Below are 12,348 nucleotides of genomic sequence, written 5' to 3'. Positions count from 1 at the left end.
ACATAAAAAACAGAAAACAAGAGATAAAGTGGCAGTATTAAGCCCTCATATATCAATAATCACTCTAAATGTAAATGGACTGAATTCTCCAATCAAAAGACACAGAGTAGCTGGATGGGTTAAAAAACAAGATCCAACAAAATGCTGTCTCCAGGAAAGGCATCTCAGCTCCAAAGACAAACAAAGGCTTAGAGTGAAGGCTTAGAGTGAAGACAATACTCCAAGCTAATGGTCAACAAAAGAAAGCAAGTGTTGCCATACTTTTATCAGACAAAGCAGACTTCAAGTTAAAAAATATAATGAGAGACAAAGAGGGGCAATGTATAATAATAAAAGGGACACTCCACCAAGAGGATATCACACATATTAATATATATGCACCTAACACAGGGGCACCAAAGTATATAAAGCAATTATTAACAGACCTAAAGAGAGAAATTAACAGCAACACAATAATAGTAGGGGACCTCAACACCCCACTCACATGTAAGGACAGATCATCCAGACAACAAGTCAACAAGGAAATAGTAGATTTAAATGAAACATTGATCAAATGGACTTAATAGATATATAGTGAACATTCCACCAAAACAGCAGAATATACATTCTTCTCAAGTCACGTGGACCATTCTCAAAGACAGACCATATGTTGGGAAATAAGACAAGCCTCAACAAATTCAAGAAGATTGAAATCATCCCAATCATCTTTTCTGACCACAATGCTATGAAGCTAGAAATCAACCACACACATAAAAAAAGAAAAAAATGGGGAAACTCAGAAGTATGTGGACACTAAACAACATGCCATTGAACAACCATTGGATAATTGAAGAAATCAAGGGGGAAATTAAAAAATACCTAGAGGCAAATGAAATGAAAAAACAGCATACTAACTCTTATGGGATGCAACAAAAGTGGGCAAAAGAGGGAAATTCATAGCAATACAGGCCCATCTCAAGCAAGAAAAATCTCAAATAAGTAATCTTAACATGCACCATGTAACAGAGCTAGAAAAAGAACAGACAAAGCCCAAAGTCAGCAGAAGGAGGGAAATAATAAAAATCAGAGCAGAAATAAATGAAATAAAGACTAAAAAAACAGTAAAAAGGACGAATGAAACTAAGAGCTGGTTCTTTGAGAAGATAAAGAAAATTGACAAGCTTTTAGCCAGACTTAACAAGAAAAGAGAGAAGGCTCAAATAAACAAAATTAGAAATGAAAGAGGAGAAATTAGAACAGATACTGCAGAAATACAAAGGATTGTAAGAAAATACTATGAAAAACTATATGCCCACAAATTCAATAACCTAGAAGAAATGGATGAATGCCTAGACTCATACAAGCTTCCAAAACTGAATCAAGAAGAAATAGAGAATCTGAACAGACCAATCAGAAGCACAGAGACTGAAAAAGTAATCTGAAACTTCCCAGAAAACAAAAGTCCAGGACCAGATGGATTCTCTGGAGAATTCTACCAAACATTCAAAGGAGATTTAGTAACTATACTTCTCAAACTATTCCGAAAAATTGAAGAAGATGGAAGGCTTCCTAACACATTGTATGAGGCCAACATTACCCTGATACCAAAACCAGATAAGGACAACACAAAGAAGGAAAACTACAGGCCAATAACACTGATGAACTTAGATGCAAAAATCCTCAACAAAATATTGGCAAACAGAATACAGCAATACATTAAAAGCATCATACAGTACAATCAAGTGGGATTTATTCCAGGGACGCAGGGATGGTTCATATTCGCAAATCAATCAATGTGATACACCACACTAACCAATTGAGGAATAAGAATCACATGATCATCTCAACAGATGCAGAGAAAGCATTTGACAAGATCCAACATCCATTTATGATAAAAATAGGTATAGAAGGCAAGTACCTCAACATAATAAAGGCCATATATGACAAACTCTCAGCTAACATCATACTTAATAGTAAAAAACTGAAAGCCATCCCTCTGAGAACTGGAATGAGACAAGGGTGCCCACTCTCACCACTCCTATTCAACCTAGTACTGGAGGTATTGGTCAGAGCAATTAGGCAAGAAAAAGAAATAAGTGGAATCCAAATTGGAAAGGAAGAAGTGAAACTTTCACTATTTGCAGACAACATGATTATACATATAGAAAACCCTAAAGAATGCACCACGAAAGTAGCAGAAATAATCAACAACTACAGCAAAGTTTCAGTGTACAAAACCAATTTAAAAAAATCAGTTGCATTCCTATACACTAACAATGAACTAGCAGAAAGAGCAATCAAGAATACAATCCCATTTACAACTGCAACCAAAAGAATAAAATATCTAGGAATAAACTTAACCAAAGAGATGAAAGACCTGTACACTGAAAACTAAAGACGTTATTGAAAGAAACTGAAGAAGATATAAAGAAATGGAAAGATATTCCATGTTCACGGGTCGGAAGAATAAATATAGTTAAAATGTTCATACTACCCAAAGCAATCTACAGATTCAATGCAATCCCAATGACACTCTTCACAGAAATAGAACAAAGAATCCAAAAATTTATATGGAACAACAAAAGACCCAAATAGCTAAAGCAATCCTGAGAAAAAAGAACAAAGCTGAAGGCATCACAATCCCTGACTTCAAAACATACTACAAAGCTATAGGAATCAAAACAGCACAGTACTGGTACAAAAACACACACACAAATCAATGGATCAGATTTGAAAGCCCAGAAATAAAACCACACATCTATGGACAGTTAAGCTTTGACAAAGGAGCCAAGAACATACAACGGAGAAAGGAAAGTCTCTTCAATAAATGGTGGTGAGAAAACTGGACAGCCACATGCAAAAGAATGAAAGTAGACCATTATCTTGCACCATACACAAAAATCACCTCAAAATGGATTAAACATTTGAATGTAAGATATGAAACCATAAAACTCCTAGAAGAAAGTGACGTCAGCATCACAGCAGAGTGAGCTCTCTCAGAAATCTCTCCCCTCCAATATACAACAAAAAAAAATCCATCCATAATCCAACAGAGGACATCCAAACACAACAGACAAAACGGTGGAGAGACCCACGCAGCCCTACAACAGAGGGTGGAGAGACTGAAGCCCCCCTGGGAGCAGGTGGAGTGGGGTAAGAGAAATCTTCTCTCCCTCCTCTCGAAGACTGCAATCTGGGAATATGGGAGGCCTCCAATAGGGAAGTAATGGGGGAGGGGACATTCATTGACAGGAACATCAAGGACTCCTAAGGGCCCTTGCAGCCTAGAGGGAAGCCCTCTACCGGGGTGAAAGCTTTGGTGGCGGGTGACCTTATCAAGCCAACACCCCAGGAGAGCAGAGGGAGAAAACCCCGAGAGCACGCAGGAGAAAGTGCCCCTCCCCCCACCCGCTCAGCATGGCTCCAGGCCCTAGAATTTCGGCTGGAAGACCAAAAGATCTTTTTGAATACCATGTCTTCTCAGACAAAGGAAACAAAAGAAAAATTAAACAAGTGGGAGTTCATCAGACTAAGGAGCTTCTGCAAGGCAAAAGAAACTAGGATCAAAACCAAAAGACAACCCACCAATTGGGAGAAAATTTCTGCAAATCATTTATCTGATAAGGGGTTAATCTCCATAATATATAAGGAACTCACACAACTGAACAACAAAAAAACAAACAGCCCAATCAAAAAATGGACAGAGGATATGAACAGACAGTTTCCCAAAGAAGATATACAGATGGCTAATAAACATACGAAAAGATGTTCAACATCACTAATCATCAGGGAAATGCAAATCAAAACCACACAAGGATACCACCTTATACCTGTTAAAATGGCTATAATCACTAAGACTAAAAGAATAAATGTTGGAGAGGGTGTGGAGAGAAGGGAACCCTCATACACTGCTGGTGGGAATGCAAACTGGTGCAGCCACTATGGAAAACAGTGTGGAGATTCCTCAAAAAACTAAAAATAGAACTACCTTATGAGCCAGCTATCCCACTACTGGGTATCTACCCAAACAACTTGAAATCAACCATCCAAAGTAACATATGTACCCCTATGTTCATCGCAGCAGTATTCACAATAGCCAAGACGTGGAAACTATCTGAGTACCCATCAACCGATGATTGGCTAAAGAAGATGTGTTATATATATACAATGGAATACTACTCAGCCAGAAAAAAAGACAAATTCATCCCATTTGCAACAACATGGAAAGACCTGGAGGGAATTATGCTTAGTGAAATAAGCCAGACTGAGAAAGACAAACATCAGATGATTTCACTCGTATGTGGAATATAAACAAGCACGTGGATAAAGAAAACAGTTCAGTGGCTACCAGGGGAAGGGGGTGAAGAGGAGCACCTATGTGGTGACAGACAATAAATAATGTACAACTGAAATTTCACAATGATGTAAACTATTATGAACTCAATTTAAAAAAACAACAAACAAAAAGGAGGACGATAACAATACACCAAATGCCCACTATGTTTGGTTATAGACTTGTTGAGTTTGAAATGCCTTTTTACCATCCAGGATGATATCAAACGTGTTGGTGAATATATGAGAGGAGGTCAGGAGAGAAGTCCAGGCCACATGTATAAATTTGAGAGTAATTTGCATACAGAACATACTAAAGCTTGCCCAGAGTCCTCCTGCCCAGAACCAAGGACCAGGAATCCATTCTATTACTACCATCTAGAGATTACTTTTTAGTTTCTTAATTGCAGATGGTTTCCTTTTGGGCATCTCTTTCCAAAGCTTGTGGTTTGTACATCATAAAACATATGACTGATTCAAAGAAAATGTCATGCAGTGTGGTCAGGGTAATAGCTGTTCACTACATGTGAAATTTCTCAGTCTATAAGTAAGTGCATTTCGATGCCGTAGCATCCATTGTCTAGGATCAAGATAAAGGCATTTCAGGGATACTTAAGATTTCTCTTCTCTGAAAATTAACAACATTTATAAAACAATGTCATAATGCATTAAATCATATACAAATTCCCCCCTACATACAAAAAAAAAACAAGAAGAAAATATAGGCAGTACCCTCTTTGACATTGGTCTTAGCAATAACTTTTCTTTAGAATGGCACCTAAGCTAACAACTGTTGCTAATCTTCTTTTTTTATTTTGCTTTTTCTCCCCAAATCCCCCCAGTACATAGCTGTATATTTTAGGTGTGGGTCCTTCTAGTTGTGGTATGTGGGATATTACCTCAACTTGGCCTGATGAGTGGTGCTATGTCTACGCCCAGGATCCAAACTGGCGAAACCCTGGGTTGCCAAAGCGGAACGTGTGAACTTAACCACTTGGCCATGGAGCCAGCCCCAGCAATATGTTTTTGAATACCATGTCTACTCGGGCAAGGGAAACAAAAGAAAAAGTTAACAAATGGAACTACATCAGACTAAAAAAGCTTCTGCAAAGAATAGGAAACCATGAACAAAACGAAAAGACAACCCACCAACTGAGAGAAAATATTTGCAAATCAGTTATCAGACAAGGGGTTGATCTCCAAAATATATAAAGAACTCATACAACTCAACAACAAAACAAAGAAACAACCCAATCAAAAAATGGGGAGAGGATATGAACAGACATTTTTCCAAGGAAGACACACAGATGGCCAACAGACACATGAAAAGATGTTCAACATCACTAATTATCAGAGAAATGCAAATCAAAACTACAATACGATATCACCTTACACCAGTCAGAATGGCTATAATTACCAAGACAAAAAACAACAAATGTTGGGAGAGGATGTGGAGAAAAGGGAATGCTTATACACTGCTGGTAGGAATGCAAATTGGTGCAGCCACTATGGAAAACAGTATGGAAATTTCTTAAAAAGTTAAAAATAGAAATACCATACGATCCAGCTATCCCACTACTGGGTATTTATCCAAAGAACTTGAAATCAATGATCCAAAGAGACTTATGCACCCCTATGTTCACTGCAGCATTATTCACAATAGCCAAGATGTGGAAGCAACCCAAGTGTCCTTCTACAGATGAATGGATAAAGAAGATGTGGTATATATACAATGGAATACTACTCAGCCAGAAAAAAGACAAGATTGTCCCATTTGCAACAACATGGATGGACCTTGAGGGTATGATGTTAAGTGACATAAGCCAGAGAAAGACAAATACTGCATGATTTCACTCGTATGTGGAAGATACAAATAGATAAAGAGAATAGATTAGTGGTTACCAGAGGGGAAGGAGGTTGGGGGGTGGGCAAAAGGGACAAAGGGGCACATATGTATGGTGATGGATAAAAATTAGACCTCTAGGGATGAGCACGATGAAGTGTATTCAGGAACTGATAAACAATAATGTACACCTGAAATTACACAATGTTATAAACCATTATAATCCCAATAAAATTACCTAACAAAAAATCCTCTACCTTGAAAAACGACAAAAGGTAGAGGTGACTTAGGCCATCTAGGAAATACTTTTCGAATGGTTTGACACGGCTTTTAAGTTTTATTAATGTTTCAAAGAAAACTAATAGACACACAGATGTATATATTCACTTCAGAGAGAAACATCATAAAAACACTAAACTGGTTTTTATAAAACTGCAATTGGGAGATTTTATGGAGAGCTGAAAAAAATAATTAATAATTACCAAAGAAAAAAGGTGACTGAACTTTGTGATCTGCTAAAAGATGTATTCAAAACCAGCGTATTTTAAAAGTTTTCTCTCAAACTGAACTATTCATATTCTTGTTCCACGCTTCATTTCTATAACACATTCTGCACATACCTCCACCAGACTGATCACCCGAAACCACAGAAAGCACCGCGTTTCTTCCCTGCTTGCAAGGTGTCCGTGATTCCTCCCTGTTTGAAAATACAGTCTGGACTTTTCAGTCTGGCATTCAAGGCCCTGCTATCTGGCTACAACCTAACTTCCAAACCCTACAAGCTTTACCTTTCCCACACAAAGCTTATGCTCAATTAATTTGGTTTTAAAACCTCTCTAATACCTGATCAGGATGCTGTCAGCTATGAAAATTCTACCCATCCTTCAAGGCTCAGGTCATATTTCATTTTCTCCTCTGATCACTATTCAGAAGTGAAAATTCTCTATACTAGAGCATTTCCCTTGTATCAGTCACATCACATTTACCATAAACTATAAGAGACTGTACAATTTTCCACTCTAGACAGTTAATATCCTAATGGCCAGTTCTGAATTGCACTTAACATAGCAGGAAGACAGCAAGTATTTATTAAATGATGAAAAAATTTTCTCCTCACATTTAGAAATTTTCAGATATTCAGAAAAACAGAAAGGATCTCAAATTCCCTTGAAACAAATGAACAAAGAAATTCATAACTGAGAAATCATGCGTTTTGGGGAGGAGGGGAAGGCTGGAGTTCTCCTGCTGTCTATGAGGATCTGCTATTCTCAAAACATCCATTAAGAAAAGAGTAATTTCTTATTTACATGGGAAATTTTCTCTTATCTAAAATTTTTTAATTCCGTATACCTTAAACCTATGAATATTATACTAAAATAGCAAAGAAAGCACCAATGCCAGTCCTTAATTTTCCACATCCTATTCCTGAGTAGAGGACTCCTACCTAACAACAACAAAACTTGTCTTTATTCAGACATTGAAGATTCCTCCTAGCAAAATCCAGATCTCTAATAAAAAACCAGACTTACTTTCGTTGAAGGAATACTGAATGAATGGTGAAATCCATATTCCTCAAATCTGAAACAACTGAATTTAACACCAACTTTTGAGGGAACAGTATCAAATTTAAATTACCTTCTATTAATTATTTTATTGTATGCAATATAAATTTTTAAAATATTTTTTCAAAATAATTCAAAATTTCAAATATAAATATAAAAAATTTTCTTTTGAAAAATGTAATAATATCCACCATATGCCTGAGGAAATGTAACAGAATACTATGTACAGGAGATTTACTCCTACATTTTGAATCAATGTTTTCTGCTACAGTTCTTACATTTTACAGGGAATATAAGCTGCAAAGTCAAGATAAAATTTTTCAGTCACAGTGTACATTCTTTTGTTCATTTATCCATGCACTTAAAAATGGCTGCCAAGAGTCTAAGAGTCTGGATGACCAGGGAAGGTGCCACAGGTTGAATTATGCGCCCCTAAAAATTCTTATGTTCAAGTCCTGACCACCTAGTACCCGAGAATGTGATCTTATTTGGAAATAGGATTGCTGCAGATATAACTGGTTAAATTAAGATGAGGTCATACTGGAGTGCAGGGGACGTCTAATCTAACATGACTGGCGTCCTCATAAAAAGGGGACATTTGCACACGGACAGGTACACAGGGAAAATACCATGTGCATATGAAGGCGGAGACCTACAAGCCAAAGAAGACCAAAGGTTGCCGGCAAACCACCAGAAGTTAGGAGAGAGGCATAGTTCAGACTCTCCCTACAGCCCTCTGAGGGAACCAACGCTACTGACACCTTGGCTTTGGACTTTTAGCTTCCAGAACTGTGAGACAATAAATTTCTGTTGTTTAAACCACCGATTTTGCGGTACTTTATTATGACAGCCCCAGGAAACTAGACAGAAGGCTTTCCTGAAGAATTTTCACTTATGTTGAGACCTGAAAATGAAGTAGGAATTAGCTGAAGAGAGTGGAGAAAAGAGCATTCCAAGAGTTTGGGAATAGCACACTCAAAGACAGAAAAGAGAGGCGATGAATGTAATGGTAAGGGTAGGGGTCGGCAAGCAGATCACATCTGGCCCACCACCTGTTCTTGTTTGGAACACAACCACGCTCATTCATTTACGTATTGTCTACAGCTGCCTTCATGCTACAGTGACACAGTTGCAACAGAGACCATGTAGCACACAAAGCCTAAAATATTTATTATCTGGCCCTTTACAGAAAGTTTGCCAATCCCTGTTAAAGCATGAACTAAAGTCAGACTGCTGGGTCTACCACTCACTAGCTGTGTAAACATAGGAAACTTACTTAACCTCTCTGTGCCTCGTTTTCTTCATTAATATAACGGCTATAAAAAAATCTCCCTCATAAGGTTGTTGTGAGAATTAAATGCATTAATATACGTAAAGTGCTCAGAAAGTCATAGGCAAACAAGTAAGGCTACATACTTGTTTGCTATTATCATCACCATTATTACGTTTGAGGAACCAAAGTCAAGACTGGGAAATTTAAGTCTATATAAGTGTTTGCTATTTCATTATCACTAGCAAGTTTGAGGAACCAAAATTGACCAATGTGAGGAAGACAGAGGCTTGAGATAAGGCTGGGGAGCTACACATGGGCCAAATTATTTTCTGACAGGCCACATTAAAATATTTTGGAGTTATTCTAACATAAATGAAACACCTTCAACATGAGGCTTTAAGTTGGAGAGTAACATTATCAGAATAGCATATTTCCCCAGAAAAGCAAAATGTGAGGGACTACACTAATCTCCTTTTAAATCAATAACCAAACTATTATTTAACAGCAAAATTTTATAATTTGTTGTATATTTTTATATATATTATTGAAATTTTTACTTTTAACAACTTTGTGAAGTTAGTTCAAGTCATCTGCCTTTTACAAGTGAATAAAATGAACTGCCTTACTAAGATTACAGATAGGAAACAAAACTTATTGATACAAACTCTAATGCAAACTGTTATCTAAAGGGGTTTCCAGACTTGGTGGGATCACTTTTGGTTAAACTTTCAGGAAGAAGTGTCCTCTGACTGCTATTTTCACTTCCACTCTGTCAGGGTAATCATATAACTTATCATTTAATCTGAGAGACTTTTGAGAGTAAAAGAGGCACTATTAAAAGTTACCCCAAGACAACAAGCACAACCCTGCACTGTTGAATATATTCTCCCTAAATCTTTGTCAGTTAGAAGATGGAGATGACACCTCATGAAGCTGAACTGCCAGTAAGAAGTCATCTTAGAAGAATTCTGCAATTCTTAAGAATTGCGCATTGCCAGATTTTCAGTCTAAAGCCCAACAGTGTATCAGAAAGAAGATGCACACAACTTGCTGACTACTGATTGTAAGGTTTAAACTTATTACCTCCATGACATCTTCTAAAGCCTCTTCTGCATCTGCTTTCTCTGTCATCAACTTGGCTGCCTTAAAATAAGTTTTCATAAGTAGATATCCTCTTTTTGCTCCATTCCAGTACGACCGAGGAATTTCCACCAAGCCATACCCCAACAACAACACAAGAAGAAATAGACCCCATGTATTTGCAGCAGCTATCCCAATTGTCTGAAGCTGGTTCCTAAGAAAGAGAAAACACAAGCAGATAGATGTGATAGATAAATTTTTCCAACAAAAATATAAAATGAAACTAACTAGTGTTAAATGGTTTCTCAGAAAACAGCACTAAAAGATGGCTAGGAGTTTATATTAAAAAACTAGATCTTCAAATCCTCAGCTACTGTTTAAGTAACAGCAGGTAATCTGTGGGTTTTAATGGAAAGTTAGAGTGTGACTGCATAAATGAACTTTAACACAGGAAAGACTGCTTCTATTACAGTTAAAATTAAAATCTAGGATAATTCATGGCAAAAAATATGTACCGATTTTCCTGAAGAAAACATATTTTTCACTAGGTACCTTCTTACTCAGTATTAACCAAGAGAAGCCTGAAAAATTTTAAAGCTTAAAAAAATTTTAACTCATGTTGAGACAGACCTACACAAATCTCAGAAATGCAACAGTGAGGATTATCACTATGGCTCTATTACTAAATTTTTCAGATGTACCTCTTCACGTATATTACAGAGCACAAGTATAATATAGATTTCAATTTTATTGCAATGTCTAAATCTAACAGTAAAGAGAAATACACCCTCAAACTATAGTTAGAACAGAAGAAAAAACACTTACAAGTTCCAATAAAAAAAAAACTAGAATTCAAAAGACTATCCAAAGTCTTGATAAGGTCAATACTTTCAAAATATAGCTATTAGACAAAGCATTAGTCCTTTGTCTAATAGCTGTAATTAAAGATGTTATTCCATATTTCCCTTCTTAGTAATATGAATTATTCAAATATTCTTTTTTTTTGAGGAAGATTAGCCCTGAGCTAACTGCTGCCAAACTTCTTCTTTTTGCTGAGGAAGACAGGCCCTGAGCTAACATCTATGCCCATCTTCCTCTGCTTTATATGTGGGACGCCTACCACAGCATGGCATGCCAAGCGGTGCCATGTCCACACCCAGGATCTGAACCGGCAAACCCCGGGCCGCCGAAGTGAAACGTGCGCACTTAACCGCTGCGCCACTGGGCCGGCCCCATATTCAGACATTCTTTTGGGGGAATCTATAAAACATATAACTTGATATGTTTCTTGATGAAATATCTATCTGAATATATGAGATAAAAATTAATTTTTAAAAACAAAATACACAGAAACAATGTTAAGAAGACAACTTTTCTTACCATTCTAAGTGCAAATGTGGGTTTACAGCTACATAAATTAAAAATGCTCCAAAAATCAGCAAATAGGTGCCATAATAGATTGCATTCTCAATCAGTGCAGTTTTGATCTTTCCGGTGATAGAAAACCCTCCTGATCTTGCATATGACTGCATGAAAGGTAACAGAATCCTAGATGGTTGGAAAAAATATAATTAAAAAACACTTGATATGTCTGCATAATTTCAAAATACCAGAAATACATGAATCTCAATTTTAACTTGTAGTTCTTTTCACAATTAAATATGATTTTGAATAATTATTAACACTGAATAAACTATAATAGATGATTTAATAATTTTGTAATATTAAAATTGAGGAGAGCAAAGGCCCTAAGGCAGGAGACAGCAAAGCATTCCTGGGAGCAAAGGAGGCCACAATGACCAGTAGGGAGTGCCACAATGTGAGTGACTGAAGATGACCCTAAAAAAGGCCTTTCTTTAAGGTCTTTATAAAGAGTTTGGACTGCACTCAAAGAATAATGAGGAATCATTTTCTTTAACAGAAAGGAGACACGATTTAATTTTAGTTTTCTAAAGACTGATAAGAATTCAGCATGGAGAATGAACTGAGAGGGAACAACATTGGAACTATTCGGGACAGAGTAAGGGGTGGTGGCGTGGTCAGAAGCAGGAGGGGAGAAAATTGGTTGTCAATATACTGATCTTGAAGTACCTAGGAGACATCCAAAAGGAGCTGCACAGAAGTAGCTGCCTATCCAGCTTCAGAGTTCAGCAGAGAGGATTAGAAAGACAGGTAGATTCCAGAGTCATCACATCAATAGTACTGAAACAACATGAGTAGATGAGATCTGGAAGGGTGAGTACATAGAACGAGAAGGAAAGAACTGAGACTGACCCTTG

At 37.0% G+C, this 12,348-nt stretch overlaps 1 protein-coding gene across 3 annotated transcripts in view; it reads right to left on the bottom strand.

Moving 5' to 3' along the window:
* The window catches only part of LMBRD2 (LMBR1 domain containing 2), a 52,160-nt gene that overhangs the window by 28,887 nt on the left and 10,925 nt on the right, over window positions 1–12,348 (bottom strand). For all 3 annotated transcript variants that reach the window (XM_046671145.1, XM_046671146.1, XM_046671147.1), the window contains exons 5-6: window positions 11,450–11,617; window positions 10,073–10,283 (exon numbers count right to left, since the gene is read on the bottom strand). In XM_046671145.1, the coding sequence (XP_046527101.1) occupies window positions 10,073–10,283; window positions 11,450–11,617 (379 nt within the window). The remainder of the gene's footprint in view (window positions 1–10,072; window positions 10,284–11,449; window positions 11,618–12,348) is intronic.

This window comes from Equus quagga, chromosome 9 (assembly GCF_021613505.1).
Source record: "Equus quagga isolate Etosha38 chromosome 9, UCLA_HA_Equagga_1.0, whole genome shotgun sequence".
Taxonomy (NCBI): Eukaryota; Metazoa; Chordata; class Mammalia; order Perissodactyla; family Equidae; genus Equus; species Equus quagga.
Note: the sequence above shows the minus strand (reverse complement) of the source record. Positions and strands in the feature narration are given on the sequence as shown.